At 32.7% G+C, this 18,279-nt stretch overlaps 1 protein-coding gene across 2 annotated transcripts in view; it reads left to right on the top strand.

Annotated features, from left to right (window-relative positions):
- Positions 1-7,297: 7,297 nt before the first annotated feature.
- The window catches only part of SEPTIN7 (septin 7), a 69,244-nt gene continuing 58,262 nt past the window's right edge, over positions 7,298-18,279 (top strand). For both annotated transcript variants that reach the window (XM_074367238.1, XM_074367237.1), the window contains exons 1-2: positions 7,298-7,336; positions 8,094-8,196. In XM_074367238.1, coding sequence (XP_074223339.1) covers positions 7,313-7,336; positions 8,094-8,196 — 127 coding nt within the window. In that variant the 5' untranslated portion in view covers positions 7,298-7,312. The remainder of the gene's footprint in view (positions 7,337-8,093; positions 8,197-18,279) is intronic.

Genomic DNA, 18,279 nt, shown 5'->3' with positions numbered 1-18,279 from the left:
AATGCAAGTACAACAATGGCAGGAATCTTTGTTCTTATTAACTGATACATTCCAAGCACCTAGAATATGGTCTAGCACAGAAAAGCTCAGTAATTATTTGTTCAGTAAATAAAGGAAACTGCAAGATAAAATGATTTTTTGCATAAAATTGTCATTTATTAGCTCAAACTTTTAATAAGATTTTGTAATTATTCATCATGAAAAACTCTTTCCTCTAATCTATTATGGTGGTAGTATCCTAGATCAAGAGAGTCCCTGTAGCTTCTGAATCTACTCCTCCTTGAGCTTGTTTTACTTGTGTCATACTCTTTCTTTAATTGGAAGTCCTTATTATAAACATTTGTAATGATGACAACTAACATTTGTCTAGCAATTTATAGCTTTTAATACATTTTTATGCACAAGAGCTCATTTGATTCAATAAAGAGAAATTCTATTGCCAAAAGATTTGAGTTAACAAAAATAACAATAATAACAAACAAAATATATTTGAATTACATCTTTAGAGAGTATAAATGTAAACGGTTGTTCATTAATTCATGGTTATTTAGAGAATGTGACGTGGTTCCAGTTGCCCACACTTAACATATGCTTCTATTTATATTTTTTGTGAAATATTTGTAGGATTAAGTGACCAGGGCAAATAATAGCATAGTGTAAGTAGTTTAATATTCTTTGCTCAACTGAAAATAAGTAATGCTCAGTCTTAGCAGTAAAATTACTAATCCTAAATGCTACCTTTTTACCTTTGATTAAATATCAGGTGCATGTGATTGTACATATTCCTAAGTCACTGAAATATTTCATTACAAATGCATATCTAATTAAATTTCCATCTTAGAAAGGATACACTGAGTAAGAGCTATCACTGACACAGTATATAGATCGTAAAGGAAATAGGAATTACTAAATGAACCTTTGATAAAAAGTAAATTCCTTCCCTTCCGGGGAAATATAAACTGTTAGCATTTAAACTTGCAACTCTCCTTTTTTTTTTTTTTTTTTTAATTCTTAAAACCGTCCCTTAACCCCTTGTTGTCCTCTGGCTTCTACCTTATTGCTCTTCTATTCACAGATAAGCAATCAGGAAGAATTGTTTACACATCTTTATATTAACCACTCCAGAGTATTTGGTACAGTTGATCACTTCTTGAAAGAGACCACTATAATTGACCTTCTTGAACTGCTTCTAAGAACTACTTTCCTCAGTCTTCCTAGGTTTGTGTAGATGATGGTGGTGGGATGTTGGCATTGATGTTGATCGGCTTCCTACTTTGTATACTATATTTGGACTCAAAACTCATGGCTGCTGTACCATTTAAATGTTGATGACATAAAATGTTAATATCTGCCTAACCTAGACATTCTAGAACTTCTAACTTAATGGTTATGTTATATATGTAGCTGTCTACTAGACATTTATCTCCCTAAAGCCCATTTAAGCACCTTAAACTCAGATGATTTTTGCTTCTAATGATTGATACCACCATTAATCCAGTTGCTCAGCCTAAATTCAGAAATGTGAGTCTTACTACTCTCCCCACAAGTTACAGAGACTCATTAACATCTAACCCAGCACTGTCCATTAGAAATGAATGCAAGCCATGTATGTAATTTAAGCTTTTCTAGTAGCCCCATTTAAAAAGTAAAAATGGGTGAAATTAATTTAGGTATCATATTTTGTATAACCTAGTATCTATATACATAAAATTTTATTTCAACGTGTAATCAATATAAAGATTAAGACATTTTTTCATTGTTTTTTTCCATACTACGTCTTCAAAATCTGGTTTGTATTTTACACTTAGAGTACGTCTCAATTCAGACTAGCTAAATTTCAAGTGTTCAGTAGTCACATGTAGCTAGTGGCTACCTTAATGGACAGTAAAATTCTAACTTAGATTTCTCTTCATTCCCACTACTTCTATTTTGATTCAGGTCTAATTTCTTCCCTGGGCTACTGCAACAGATATTGGGGTTGCTACCATTATCTCCTCCAGTTCATCCTCAATATTCTTGTTAGTGGCACTTTTCTAAAATACGACTGTGAGTCGGCACGTGAATTGATGTAACTGTGCATTCTTCTGCTTCAGATCCTTTAATGCTCTCCATAACTTTTTAAGATGAAGTCTAATCTAAGTTCTTTAGTGTGGCCTACAAAGTCCTTTATGATCTGCCTTTTGCTTAACTTTCCTGCTTGTAGCTCCTGGACCCTGATAATGAATTGTATTGAACTATTTGTAGTTACCATAAAGAACCATGGTCTCCTCTTGCTTTTGTGTCTTTGCAGTTATCGATTAGCCTGCCCAAGACCCATATTCTCCAGCACATACCCACATTTTCTCATCAGACTAAGGCCTGCAAGTCCTTCAGGATCTGAAGGATCTGATCTCAGGATAGGACAAAGCATCCTTACTTTTTCTCATAGCTGTCTTTATGTGCTTGCCTCCATTATATTATTTATCACTGTGTTACTATAATTGCCTTCTAACTTACTTGACCTCAGATTCTTAGTTTCATAAGCAGGGACTTTTTTTTTAATCTTTTATATCTAATCACTAATACATAAATTGTAAGGTTCCAGTAACTACGTTAAATGAATGAGAGTGATCAGCAGTTCTGTAAGTAGAGCTCTGAATTTCAAGTTGAGAGTAAAGAAAAAAAATTACTTAAAGTTTAAGTTGTCTCATTCTTACATGTTTTCATAGAATTAAATATTAAAATCTTTAAAACAGATTAACCAAGAATCCAGAATAACATTAAGAAAGTAAAAGTTGGTTCCATTCGTACACAACTGTTCATCTCAGTAAAAAGGGAGGAGCTGGGGACATGCAAACTAAGATATGACCTTTAGAGGAAATTGAGGAAGGGGCAGCAAAGCCAACATTTAGAACAAGCCTATGTGATCTTGTAGCATCTTAGTGTCCTTGTTATATTAAATCTAAAATCTAGGTGTTTATATGCCAGTAATGTTTAAAATGTTTAAATAGATCCTTTAACTTTCCCCTTGAATTATGTAAGAGATGGTAGGTTTTGACTAAACAGGCACTAGACAGTTATGTCTATGTGTATGATGTAAGGCTTTTGTTAGAAATAATGAGTAGACATAAATTTATGTTAATATTTTTTCCTTTTGTAGTGAGTAGTCTTTTGTATTTAGAGTTTAATAAACTTTATGAGAAAGAAATTTAATTATTTTTGTCAGTGTGTAAACAGTTTACAATTCACCTATGTTTTAAAATCCAAGGTGGTTCAGGTTGAACTTGAAGTTATTTAGGAAAGACCAGATGTTACCTTTGAAATTTTAAGTTACTGATGTAAACCTTGGATCTTTGTAGCCTAATTTTTATTTTTATTTTTATTTTTGATTTCAGTTACTAAGGAGAAAAATAGAATTCTGGTCATATTTAGGTAATTTGAGGCTGAACATCTCATTTTGTAAAGGTGGGGAGAGTTGACAGTTTATAGTAGATCCTACCAACAATATGTTTTAATATTTTCCTCTGATTCTGACTTTTGTCAATCTATTGCAACTTGGTGTTGTTGTTGTTGTTGTTGTTACTGGAAAGTATGTTTAGCAGTTTTCAAAATAAGTTGCTGCTTTTTTCTTTTGGAAAATTTGTTAAAGCAAATATTAATATTCCAAACATTTAAAATAATTGGATTCAAATGGCAAGAGAATATAAACAAATATCAAGGATTCCAATAATCTATCAATTGAAACCCCTTTGAAGCATCTTGTTCTTTGAATATAATTGATTTCTAGAAGTAAGTTTAGGTAAGTTAGACACTGAAATTACTGTGTATTGTATTTAAGTTTTTCTGCAGGTGGTGAAACAGCAAGCAATGGAATTGTTGTAGCTTGATCTTTTTAAATATAAATTTTGACATAGAGATTTGGCATATCTTTTAGATAGTACCTAAAAGATTTTGTAAATACATGCTTTTAGAAAAAATGATTCGATAACTGTTTCTTGTGTTCTTATGTTTGAAATCAAGTAACACTCTTAAAAGACTACTAAAATTATTTTCTTAGAAGCTGGGTGAATATACTTTTATCTACATTCACATGCTTTCAAGTGTCACAGTTTTAATACTCATCTATAAATAATTTTCTTTATCCAGAGATTATGTTTCACACTGGCACTGTGAACATTTTATTTGTGCAGAAAAAGAATCAGTGGGTGGTTAAGTCTTCTGAATTACAGACTGTGGTTGATTTTAGAATTTTGGGTAAGGAAAGATTCTTATGAAATGTGGAAAGTTTGTATGGTTTAGTCAACAATGTTACATTATTAGTGTGTTCCCTAATTCTGTCTTTTGTGTTTAGACAGTTTCTTCCTCAGAAGAAATTTTGATGCCACATTTATCAATTTTTAATAACTCCTGTATATCAGCACTTTGTTAGAAATGTAGAGATGAATATGACATGATTCCCTCCCCCTGGGAAATCAGTCATATGGGGAAACTGGCAAGTAACATACTTAAATTTAAAATAATTTAAAATGTGAAATTATTTAAAATGTTATAATAGTTATGTACAAAGAATTATTTACTCTCAACCTCACTCTTCTTCTTCACTATGTTACTAAGACTGCTTTTGTTCAAAGTTACCAATAACCTTATTTACAAATTATGCGTTCACATCTCTGGTATTTCATTTGGCTTTTCAGTATTTTCGGTATCATTTAACGCAATTGAGTGACCTTGAGTCAGTCCTCGTTTTCCTTCCTCCTCACTGTCTGATGTTTCTCACTTTTTCTCTGCCTAACATCTCAGTGTTGGAGTGCTACAGGATGCTGTCTAAACCTCCTTTTATCTATAAGCTCTTTTTGGGAATCCAGTCCTCTCCCAATAACTGTCTATATGCTTATGTTTCCTGAGTCTGTATTTTCAGCACCAACCAACCCTGGAATTTCTGAATTCATATATTTAACTGCCTACTGGTCATCTCTTCTTGAATATGTAATAGATACCCCAACTTAACATGTTCAAAGCTGTTTTTGATTTTGGTGATTTTGGCTCTCACTGCCCAATTTCTTCCTCCCCTTTTTTGTCTATTTCCCTAGAGGTGTTCAAACCAAGTACTTAGGAGTTATCTTTGGTCTCTTCTTCTTTTACCAGTCACATCTAATCTACCAGCAATGTCCTGGCAATCCTTCCTTCAAAGTGTATCCTGAATCCTTCTCTCTCCTTGCATCTATACTACCTAAATTTAGTATATCCTTTCTTTCTTGGACTATTGCAGTAGGCTCCTTACTAGTTTTCTTATTTCCACTTCTCTTAGCCGTGAGAGCTATCTTTAAAACACAAATCAGGTCAGGTCACTTGCCTAGGTAAAACCCTCCAGTGGCTTCCCATCATGCCTAAAATAACATCCACATTTCTTGTGATGGCTGGATCCCACATGATCTGGCCCCTGCCTGCCTCCCTGACCTCGTTTTCTATCACTTATCCCCTGGTCACCTACCTCACTTTATTGTAGTTGATGTACCTTCTTTTTCCTGAAAGTGCCAAGTTCACCCCCACTTTAGGGCCCACTGCTTGCCCTGGAATGCTTTCCCCCCTATTCTTTATTCAATCCCCTAATTGTACTGTGTGCCTAAGACTGTCCTAGGAGTTGAGGATAAAGCAATGAATAAGACACGGGTAGATTCAGACATTTTTTTAAGCCTTTTGCATTGTGGGTTCCTTGAATTTGTAACCTAAAATATTTTCTCTGAAACTTCTTCACCTCTCCCAGATGCCTTCCTCTTTTTGATGCCACAATTTATATAATTCATTTAATCTATAGCTTGATGGAGTTTACATTCTTCTTGGAGGCAGAGTCAGGTGGATATTGCAATAAACAAAATTTGTAAAATGTATATTGAAGTGCAAAAGACAAAAACATAAAACAGCAAAGTGCTGAGTAATTTTAGATAAGGTGGTCAGGGCAGTCCTCTCTGTGAAGGTGACACTTGAATAATCATCATCATGTATTCTAGGTTGTAATATAATTCATGTGAACAAAACTCACAGATTTGTTTGATATAGAATAAAGATGTACCCTTTTCACAGACATTTTTGTCCAGGGATAGTCTGTTTTCTTCTCTATGCTCTGTTAGTTACCTTTCAGTTTTCACAGCTCACATTTACGTTCATCTTTCCGTTTGTTACTGCCTGCCATCTTTAGCTTTCTTCCCTTTCCTTTATCCACAAGTCTGCATTTCTTCCAGTTCTGAACTTTAATTACTTGAAATACAGCGCTGTATAAAGATTTTAGCTAAAACATTTGTATTTATTTGATCTGGGCTGTCTTAATCTGTGACTGACAAAGCAAAATTGTATAAAATTTACATTTTTTTCTTCTTAGAATTTAAATTTGGTCCCTTATACCTTCTTGAAGCTTCATACTTTACAGCTTTCCACCATTTCTTATAAGACTTCAGCTACAGAGTATAGTAATTGTCCTTTATAAAAAGATAGATCTTTGGTTCTGTATTTCATCAGGCAAGCTGATGAAATGGATTAGAAATACCTGACATGAATAGAAAAATATTTGCCTTCAATTTACTTGTAATTTACCTCTAATTTGTTGAGTTACATGTAAGTAACTTTCATTTTTTTCCCCTCTATTTTTTACTGTGTTCCAATGGATTTTCCTCTCCTGTTCGGGCTGAATGTGCCATGTATGATTCTTGGAATTCCTTGTTTACTGTTCTTCTGTGGATCTGTTCTGTTGGAATCTGGAACACTGGAATGATGGAAATGTTGTCTTTACAAAGTAGCTGTGAGTATACTACATAATTTATACAGAGACTTTTTTCAGTCTAAGTTAACTTAAATTTCAGTTATAGTTGGATGAAGTATGAAACAAGGAAGCTTTAAATATAATACATAAAATTTTATCTCTACACATAGGCTTTCAAGTATTTGATTTTAAAACCTTATATTCTGATCAGTATCCTAAATAGTATGTTTAAAATTAGCTTTTTAGTTTAATTGGCTTACTTATCTTCTCAACATTTTGTTTTAAAAATTAGTTTATATGGATTTTTAAAAAGGATAAAAGGTTATGGATGGAATATTTAGTTACATATGTAAAACTAGTGAGGAATGCAGATTGTTGTTCTTTGTTAAATCCAAATGTATTGAATTAATACTTTGATCTTGTATGAGTTTTTTTGGATGAGAATTAAATGTGGCAAAAACCTTTAAGAGAAATGTGCATCTCTTAGGAATATTTTGCTGTTATATTTTAATGATGAATAAGACCTACCTCTAAGTAAAATTAATCAGTAAGACTCTACTCATTCAGATGGTCTGAACTATGGACAGTTTTTCTCACCAATGGGTAAGTTGAAAATCAGACTTACTACACCCATTTTAGAAGTAGGTTTCTTTGAATTACTCATGAAACTATTGTTGAGGTCATCAAAGAATTAAAAGCCATACAAAAAACTGAATTAAAACTTACTTTCAAACCTGTCCCTGATTATGGAGGCAGCAGGATCATGTGAAAACTTTGAAGTGACATAATTAGACCTGGTATAACAGCTTGAAAGATATTGTTTACTGATTGACATTGATCATGAGAGCTTTTAAGAGTTTATGAAAAATTCTGAATTTGACATTTTGATTTTATTTCATGAATTAGAAGACAAATTTCAAGAAACTCATGCTTGTAGTAATTAGTATGAGCCAAGGGGATAATTAAAAGAGTTCTTAATATAATTTTAAGGGATTTGAATTTTTTATTGTGAAAAGTCTTTTTTTCTTTTTTTTTCTTTTGGTTGATTGGTGAGAATGTTATTATTACTAACTCACTATAGAGTAAAATCTTTGTTCTGAGGCAGGTTTCTTTAATTTTTATTTTACTCCCTTGGGTTTTTATTCTTGACTATTATATTGTCGATCAATCATGCTAAATTCATTTTGTCCATTGCTGCAAGTAACTAATACTTTCATTGGTAACACTATAAAATCAGTTTGATTTGCCATGTGAATAACAGTTTGAGTTTTCTAAAATAAGTTAATGAAGGGAATTTGAAAGTGTGACAGAAGCATTTTGTGGAAACATAAATAACTGGACCCTTTTTTGCTTTTCTCAGCAACAGAAGAACCTTGAAGGCTATGTGGGATTTGCAAATCTCCCAAATCAAGTATACAGAAAATCAGTGAAGAGAGGGTTTGAATTCACACTTATGGTTGTGGGTAAGATATGATTTCTCACTAAAACTGGGTTTTGACTTTTAAGTTTTAAACTATTAATGAGCTGCTCAGAATGATTTGTGAACAGTAGCCCAAATAACTGCAGAGATCATGTGTTATATGTTTTCTTTTGTTGTGCAAATACATTTAAAAATTTAACTTGATGGCATGATGGGATTTAAGTACTTTCTTGTCTCTCTCTTTTTTTTTTTTTTTGTAGACGGCACAGTTTTGGAAACTAAGTAAAAGTTAAGAAGTAGTTGGGGGGTGGTGGTGAAAGAGCATACAAGAAGTTCTCTTCAGTTGATAATGCTACGAAAGGAGAGAGCATCTGGTGGTTACTTATTACCCCAGGATAATTTTATTCTCTGGCTCATATAGTGCAGTAGAGTCATACCACATGAGTGTTGAACTTAAACATATATTCTCCGAATTTGAAAAAGAGGGATGATGTAGAGGATCATAATCATGCAAATGACTACCCTGGGAATTCATTCATTGAGTATAAGCCCTGGAATGAATAAAATATGACTCTCCTTGTTCTTTAATTCAGTCTCATTTTTCTCATGGGTGTGTTGTATCCTATGAACACCTTCCCCTGCCTATAGTCCATTTTAAGAGATTGTCAAGGGGTATTTTGACTGTAGGTTGATAACATCATCATTACATGTGAAAAAATACTATACCATATATAAAATTAGTAATTTTAAATGACAGTTTTGGTCTTAATTGGCTATATAGTATTTTCACCTCACTGAAACTCCTAAGTTTGATGCAATTTTGTTGTATTTCTCTATTTGTCTTAGGAAGGTGAAAGGCAGAATAGGATTGACTATTCTTGACAAAGAAAGTTGAGTTGATGCTGACTGGGCCTTTATGTAGTGCACATTAAATTTTACTAATTACATTCAACTGGTATGTTTATTTTGGTGTTGAATTAGATTAATTGAATTAGGTATGAAATACTCCATTGAAGGGAAGAATATTTTATCAACCGAGGAGAATATTTTACCTGAGGGTCAGTTTGTGGCTGTTTGGAAACATCCGCATTATAATAATTTGCATAGTTAAAACTTGGAGGTACAAAGTCTGCAAACTTGATACTTGGTAGAGTTGGTTAACTTGTTTTTCTCTGGTTGAGTAAGAAGCATAGTACACCTAGCTTACAGATTGCTGCTGTAGAGCAAAGATGGGTCTAGACAGATGGATAAAATGTGCATAGCATACATACCTCTTCTTCCATAGGTTTGTAATCATGATCATTATATATGAAGAAATACATCTTACCTTTACGTATGTAATGTTAGTGTTCTTAAATAACAAACTGTAGACAAATATGAGATTATTTTTTAATTTGTAAGAAAACTTCCTAGGTCCATTAGAACCATAGCAATTTCCCCCCCCAAATTTGACATTAAAATTTACTTTAAAGAGTAATTTTAAAATATATCCTAATGGAATAAAATATCTGTGAATCAAGGCCAGATATTTGGTTTAAAATTTCTGTGACAGTTTTCCAGGTGAAAAATATTTAATAATTAGCTGATTTTGATTTTTTAGAGAATGTATGCAGTTTCTGAATGTATCTCATTTATTAGTTTTTCTGGCCAGCGCTTTTGTCAACTACAGCTTTTGTTTTTTCTCTTCCTTGATAAGACTTCAACTGAGGATAAAGGAGGATGGGTGTTAATATTGTTACTCTGTTTTCCCCATTATACCTTGAACATTACTGTTTAATTAGCTATCTTTGTATAGACTTGTTGAGTACAGGGTCTAAATCTTTCCACCTACATAGTTGCAATGTATAACACATAGTTACCTTTTAGTAAGTGTCTAATACATTGTGTGTTTTGTGGACTTTAGGCCAAATCTGACAGCGTTGTTTATAAATTATAGAAAGCTAAAACTAACCTTGGCTTTAATATTCTTAACTTAGAGACTACAAGCTATTCCTTATGAGGTAAGTTGTTATTTTTGGGATTTATGCTTAGAACAGTTTTGGCTCTTATGATAGATCTTGGTTTGAGATTTATACATTGATACAAACTGAGTATCTGTATTTAACAGTTGATTTCTTTATCTCTTTGTCCTTTGTTGGAAAACCTTTATCCAGTAACCTTGCCTCATAAGCAATATTTATTGAGTATTTACTTGAGTGGCTTTTTATGTAAAAGAGTCATGATGTGTATTCCAATATTTTCTCCCTTACAGGAGCTTATAATTTATATGACAACATAAAGTATACATAAAAAGATAAGTAACATTTTCAGGAAGTAAATATGAGTTAGTAGAGTCCATACAGAAATTGAGCCATAGACATTTAAAGGTATGAGAGATCTTGTCCCTGGTTGGAGATTATTAGTGCCATAGTTGAGGAGGCGGTTTTTTTGTTTTGTTTTGTTTTTAGTTGAAGTACAGTCGATTTACAATGTGTTAATTTCTGGTGTCCAGCATAGTGATCCATTTATACATATATATATATATATATTCCTTTTCATATTCTTTTTCATTATATGCCATTACAAGGTATTGAGTATAGTTAGTTCACTGTGCTATACCCTATGACCTTGCTGTTTTATCTATTTTATGTATAGTAATTAGTATCTACAAATCCCAAGCCCCCAATTTATCCCTCCTCACCTCCTTTCCCCTATTGGTAGCCATAAGTTTGTTTTCTATGTCTGTGAGTCTGTCTCTGTTTTGTAAATAAGTTCATTTGTGTCTTTTTTTTTTTTTAATATTCCACACATAAATGATATCATATGGTATTTTTCTTTCTCTTTCTGGCTTACTTCACTTAGTATGTTAATATCTAGGTCCATCCATATTGCTGCAAATAGCATTATTTTATTCTTTTTTTATGGCTGAGTAGTATTCTTGTGTATGTATATATAGATATATATACCACAAAAATGCTCAGTATTGCTGACTATCAGAGAAATGCAAATCAAAGCTACAATGAGGTATCACCTCATACAGGTCAGAATGGCCATCGTTGATAAGTCCACAAACCATAAATGCTGGAGAGGGTTTGGAGAAAAGGGAATCTTCCTACAGTGTTGGTGGGAATGTAGTTTGTTGCAACCATTATGGAAAACAGTATGGAGATTGCTTAAAAAAACTGAAAATAGACTTACCCTGTGATCCAGAAATCTTGGGTATATATCTGGAGGAAACTAATTCGAAAAGATACATGCACCCCTGTGTTCATAGCAGCAATATTTACAATAGCCAAGACATGGAAGCAACCTAAATGTCCATCGACAGATGACTGGATAAAGAAGTTGTGGTAGGGCAGATTTTTGAAGACTACTATTGGGAAAAACATAAAGTGGGCAGTCCAGTGGGAAAACAATAGCCAGTACCTACATAACTTATTATGTGCCAGGCAGTATTTCAAGTACATAAAGTACTCATACTTTATGTATGTAACTCATACAATCCTTAACAACAACCCTATGATGTACGTATTATTGTTATCTCCATTTTAGAGTTGAAGAAACTGAGGCATGCAGACTGTTTCACAGTCTGGTGTGTTCTTAAGCACTATGCAGAAGCTTATTTGGGAGTACTGCATATAGTGCAGGGTTCAGTAGAGTGCATCCATTATGCCTTGAACTTGTATGATTTCAACTAGATATTCTGTTTTCCCTAAAAAATTAAAGAGACAGAGGAAAAGACAGAGACAGAGAGAAAGAGGAAATGAATGAGAATTAGATATCTTAAATTGTGCAAGCAATTTTATCCTGTCATTCCACTGGAATGAGTGTCTGGCCTAGGGTGAGCATGAAGTGAGAGAGGTTAATTTTCTATTCCTCCAGTCATTTTCAGCTTCCATGTACTTTCATATGTGAGCATCTTACCTTGCTGAGTTAGTCTAGGTACGCTAATATGAACTAGTTACTTCTTATGTGCTCAAAGAAACAGGTATCTGTTTTAGTGCAGGAAGAAAAACAGGTTGTCAGTTTATATGTAATTGTGTTTATAGATGATTCAGAGAGCAGTTTCAAGATTAATTTGCACTGCACATTGACTTTAGTATCTGACCCCTAAGATGTAACTTTATAATAGTGCAAGCTTAGATTATGAAGATCTTGATTTCCCCCAGATGAAGAGTTGGAATTCTTGATTTTGAATCTTTGTTTAAAAATTTGGTTTAAAACCCAATGTCAGGCATATCAAATAATGGAGACACTTAGTTCTCTAATTCAGCAAAGTGTCAAACTCATTTGGGCTTGGAACTTTATTGTCCTTTGTATGCTTCTTAATTAGACTTGCCTATGCTCTGAGAATAAAATGTTAATTGTAAGATCCTGATTTTACTCAAATCTTTCAAGGAGGTAGAACTCAGGAATATATAGATTGCTTTATCTAACCAGAAAATATTTTGAAGAGCAAATGATATTAAATCTGTCATTTTGAATTATTTGAAAATAAAATTCATAGTTTGATTATTTTTATAATCTTAAGCTTTGCAAAAATTTTGTAGCAGAGGTTTTCTTTGTTGTCATAGTGTATTTGACCTATATCATTGACATTTCTTTCTTTCTTTCTTTTTCTTTTTTTTTTTTTTGGCGGAAGGAAGCTTAGAACATGCTAGTTTAGCCATTTTAGGGATTCAGCGTTTATCATAATGTGTTTTTTGTATATGACTTACTAGTAAAAGTTCAGGAGGTACTTAGTGACACATTGACTGTAGTAGATAGCTTCCCCCCACCTTCTTGTTGGTGTTTGAATTGATGTAATAACATCCAGAGTTATTTTAAAAAATTGAAAAGTAATGCTGGCACTTTTGTTTTGTATCAAGGCTGTTCAGGTGCATTTTGTATCTAGGGCACTTAGTAGTGTTATGCTTAATTCTGAAGTTAAGATATGTTGGACACTTGAAATGCTTTGAGTAATATTTTAAAATTTTCTTCCTTGAGCTCTGTATTTTTACTTTACTTTCAGTAATAAAAGTAATTTAGCCAATGATTTGCCCAACATTGTGAATATAGAAAAACCTCTGAGTTATGCACTTCAAAACTGATGAAATTTATGTTATGTGAATTTTATTTCAAAGAAATAATTTAACCAAAGCAGAGAAAGTTTAAGGAAAAAAATCACATACCTACTATTTAATTTTTGTTTTCCTTCTGGGTTTTTTTATCTGCATTTTTTAAGTGCTTTTGTAATGAAGTTAATGTGTTTTATTGTAGAAATTAGGAAAAGCAAAATGAAAATAATTTGTGACTGAATATATCTTAGTTTTTGTAATTTATTTCTCCACCAGTGAACATTAAGTTTTACAAATAACATGGTGATGAAGATCTTTAAACACACAGGGTTCGTGTATGTGTATTGAGAGCAGAGGGCAGTATCGTTATTTATTTGTTTATGGTCTCTGCAGTAAGATTACTGTAGCAAAGTGTTCCAACATTTTGTGGCTCTTGACACATGTTGGCAAATTGTTTTCTTAAAAGTTTTTGTGTTACTAAATATTTTTTAAAAGAATATTTTTTGCCTGAATTTGAGGAGATTTATGGTATATTTGAAGGTGAGGTTATTCAATTTTATGGATGCTGTAACTGTTTTAGATGTTTGAGGGAAGAATGTAAAGATAAATGTAGACACTAAGGGAATAGTAGAAGAAGACAAAAGTATACAAGTTAACTGCACTGTGAATCATTAATGTGATAAGTGACATAAGAAATGTATAAACCAAATGCTATTGGAGTTTAGAGAAACAATACTTTATAGATAAAAAGCATACTACTGTCAAATCATATACTACTAACTCTTCGAGAAATGGTGAATGGTTTTTTCAGTGATGAATGTATTAATGTTTTACACACGTAATTCTTTACCTGATGTAATTTCATTTCCTTAATCATAAAGCAGTGTAATTCAGACAAACACAAAATAGTTTTATAGACTGGGAGTCTTTTAATTTTGTAATAGGGGCAATGCCTGGATTGACATATATAAGAAATGTAATCTGGATGATATCCCAGTTTCATTTAGTAGGCTTAAGGAAAAAAAGACATTCATTGTGATTTTTAAAATATGTATAGCTTAATCCTCAAATTATAATTCTTAATCTATTTTTGCTTTTCATTCATATTCTATCTTTGAAAATAGACCGTTTATAGTACTCTCAAGTTTAAAAACACAGCCACCCTTTTAATTAAGAAACTTCATAGTATGTGGGCTAAATTAAGGAAGAGAGGTGAGAATGCTGATATTTTTTGCCATACAGAAATTGTATTCTTAATACTGAATATACTCACAATTCATTGGGTAGGTGGACTGAAATAAAAGTTGGGGGACATTTGTTGATTTTAATTAGCTAGATTTAGATACAAACATGAGAAAGTTACATAGTCTAGAATGACTGGGCACTGTATGCAAAGAAAGTGTTTAGGACTTTAAAAACAAGGTAATGAAGGGAACTCTTGTCAAAGCAACCTCTTTACAGATGGAAATAGAATTCTCACAGAAGATTGTTTTTGTGTGGTTTTCCACTTGATGTGGCAGACTACTATTTCTTGATTCTTAAGGGGAAATTTCTAAATCTTCTTTAATCTAGGGCATGGAGATCAAATACTGTTGTTGGTCAGATTGGTCCGTCCCTTTCCTAGGTAGCCATATCACATGTCTCTGAAATACAGTTTTAAATATGAAGTGGTCTTATTGTCTCTTCTACCTATTACTACAGACAGTCCAGCACCACAGGAGGTCAGAATTTCCCCTTTATACTCTTAGTCCACCTTTCTTTCCAAAGCTTTTGTAGATTGAGTGTGTATATGTGTGTGTTAGGAACCAGGTTTACTCTGTCCCAAAGCAGGACGTTTTCTGTCAGTACTTTTTTTGGTACCCAGTAGGTGGATTTTGTTGAGAAGAGTTTTAAGTCAGTATATCATACTTGTTTCACCAGTGAAGTACAGAATCTCAGAATTATTTTAAAGGTTGGGAAGGTATAACCTGTCTCCCATCTTGCAAAGGTAGTTAAAATAGCTGATGTTAATTTTACCCCAATTTTATTTCTGAAAAACAGGAACACATTTTAAGTATTTTTCAAGTCCCTTTGACATATTTTACTATATAATAGTAATAATTTTAAGCAGTGACTAAGCTGCTTAAGACCATGGGCCAGATTTTTTGGGGGAAAAGGGGCACTAAATGGGTTCACTGACTAAAGTTCCTGAAATATAATTGAGATTTTTATCATGTATTTATGTTCTGGAAGGAGATTGCATATTTAGATTATCAAAGGGGTTATTATTCACCTAAAAATTGGGAACTATAGTTACAAAGTATTTTAGGTAATTGGAAATATGTGGCATTGATTTATCGTAATTTTTGTGCTGAAATATGTTTTAATCAATTTTGTAACAATTCTAAACACAAAAGTTAACAAGTACAATACACAGCTTTTTTATTGAAGTATAGTTGCTGTACAATATTACATAAGTTACAAGTGTACAGTATAGTGATTCACAATTTTTAACTTAATATGTTTACTTATTTGATCAATTCCCTTGTATGTAACTAGTCTTCTGCCGTATCCCTCTAACTCTTCTCTCCCCATCTCTGATGGAGTATCCTTGCTCACCCCTCTGAAGTGCTATGCCCCGCCATACCAGGCCACTCTTCTTACACAGATGCCCTCCTCATCCTCGTTGGGTTCAGGCCTTCTCCTAGGCCCCTTTGGAAGCCATCCTTATCTTGCAGGCTCTGAGACTCTGCTCTGGACCACTGTGACCCTCCCTCTAGCATGTTCACCTGTCTTTCTCAGCCCCAGATAGTGATTTTTGTACTGAATTTTTTCAGGAAGTAAAATGGAAGAAAAAACTGAAATAATTTTGAAGGCTTTAAAAACTAGTATTTAACTGTATTATAGAATTAACTGGCATATGAATAGAAGAAATAATTTTTTATTATGTTAAAAAATTTGATGAAGTTGTAATTTGGGGCTGCCATAGAAAAAAATGACTAAATGGAGATAAAACTTTGGAAAAATTTAGCTTGGAAATGAAAGTTATTTACAGCTGTGTTTAGTGTTGTAGAGGTACCATTTGTTACATTTACATATGTTTTGACAAACTAAGTTTGGAAAACTTTTGGATGGCCTCCAAACTTACTAATAATTGATACAAATAGGTTAATATTTAGGAGGAAGAAGAAAACTTTAGATTTGGGGGCTCTGTCTTACACTGTCTAGAACTCTCAGGTAAGCATTTAATAAACATAAAATAATTGTGCATTTCAAAGAATCAGATGTGAGCATGATTCTTAACTAACTCAAGTTTTTATGATAGGAGACTATAAATTGTTTACTATGTTACAGACGGTAATAATTACAGTAATAGCATAATAGATTTCCATAGCATTCCTGTCATGGTCCTGAGAATAGATTTTAATTGAAGGGTCAGCAATTCAGCTGATATACACTGACTAAGCTGATGATATAAAAATGGAAGTGACCACTTCAACTTTTAAAGGAATTTCCAGGGAAACACACACTACTAATTACAATTTAATTTAATAAATGCTTTAGTAGTATATGTTTAGTATGCTGTGTAAAGAGTTAGGAAAACTATTATTTGGACTTAATGGGGAAAACATCTTACTGCCTGATAGGATAGATTAGAGTCCTGAAGCCAGTAGCTCATATTGTGCTTAAATTTCAAATGTTTTATTTATTTTGGAAATTTTATAAAACAGCTATTTATACTTATGTTTGTTATTTATGTTTTTAGCATACTGTGAAAATCAGCTTCTACATTTAAACTGACTTAAATCTGCCTTATAATACTAAGTACAATACCTGCTAAAGTAAAAAGAATATTGTACTTAACCTAGCTTTAAACTCAAATTTTTGCCACAGATAAGCTTTCTAACCTTGGACAGATCACTTTGAATCTATATCTTCATCACAATAAACATTTACCTGGTCTTTCTACACCACGCATTGCCCTGAAATTTAAAACAAACCGAGATAGCCACATCCCCTAAGAACCTGATGTGTGGGACAAGGGTAGATTGGAGACACTTGGACCATAATACTGTTTCCTATGTGTAACTAGCTATACTTCACTGAGGGCTTGAGATAACTGTGTATATGAATGCACTTTGTACATGTACTCTGTGTGTGTGTGTGTGTGTGGATATATATATATAAAATGTACCTAGTAAATCAATAACTAAATAAAATGTTAATATTAAGCATATATTTATTAGTGTATTTTTACGACTTAAGTTTTAAGATCTAAATACTAAATACCAAGGATGAAGAGAAGATAAAGATCAGGATGGTTGAGAATGATATGGCAGCTAACAGGTTAAATACTTGATTAATCTTTACTTTGAACTGCTTTGGTTGAACTCCTTTGATTATAAACATTCAAGGCACACATGTTGTGCCCTTACCTTACAATTCAGTTTAGATTGCTTGGTAAAACTTTTCTGGTGAGCTTGAGATTTAGCTAATTTGAAAGATGGTTGAGAATTTGTTCTTTTCTTTTCCCCATTGTAAATAAGATTTAGCTGGGTAGCTTGCATTCTCATTAACAAAATTGATTTTTGTACTTGCTATTATGTACATTTCAATAAAGACATGAAGTTTAAGTATTTTGCTGAAGTTACTTATGTGACATCATGAGTCTTAAGAGTACACTTGCTTTATAGTTCCTACAATGTTAAATCCTGTCTCTTGCAAACCTTCTGAGTATCTTATTTTCCCTTGAGTGTGTTAGGTACTTAATGCCAGTGATATAAAGAGTCTTTGGGATTCTTTTTATCAAAGATTGACAGTAAGACTTTAATTTTGAGTCTCAAAATTAAATTTTTCATATACATTGATGTTTGCTGTTGTTGTTGGATCATGTTTTAATAAATCAGATTTAATACCATTCAACACTTAACAGTAGTATTTCTTGGTTCAGGCCATTATTATAGATAATTTTAGACTAAAGAAGAAATTTCATAAAATCTTAATCATCTAAAAGGCCAAATACACAAAGGAATTAAATGAACTAAGTTTTGATTGTACTAGGTCTGTATTTCTCTGACCCTTTCAGTGAAAATCATCTGGGCTGCCTAATC

This window comes from Camelus bactrianus, chromosome 7 (genome assembly GCF_048773025.1).
Source record: "Camelus bactrianus isolate YW-2024 breed Bactrian camel chromosome 7, ASM4877302v1, whole genome shotgun sequence".
Classification (NCBI taxonomy): Eukaryota; Metazoa; Chordata; class Mammalia; order Artiodactyla; family Camelidae; genus Camelus; species Camelus bactrianus.
Note: the sequence above shows the minus strand (reverse complement) of the source record. Positions and strands in the feature narration are given on the sequence as shown.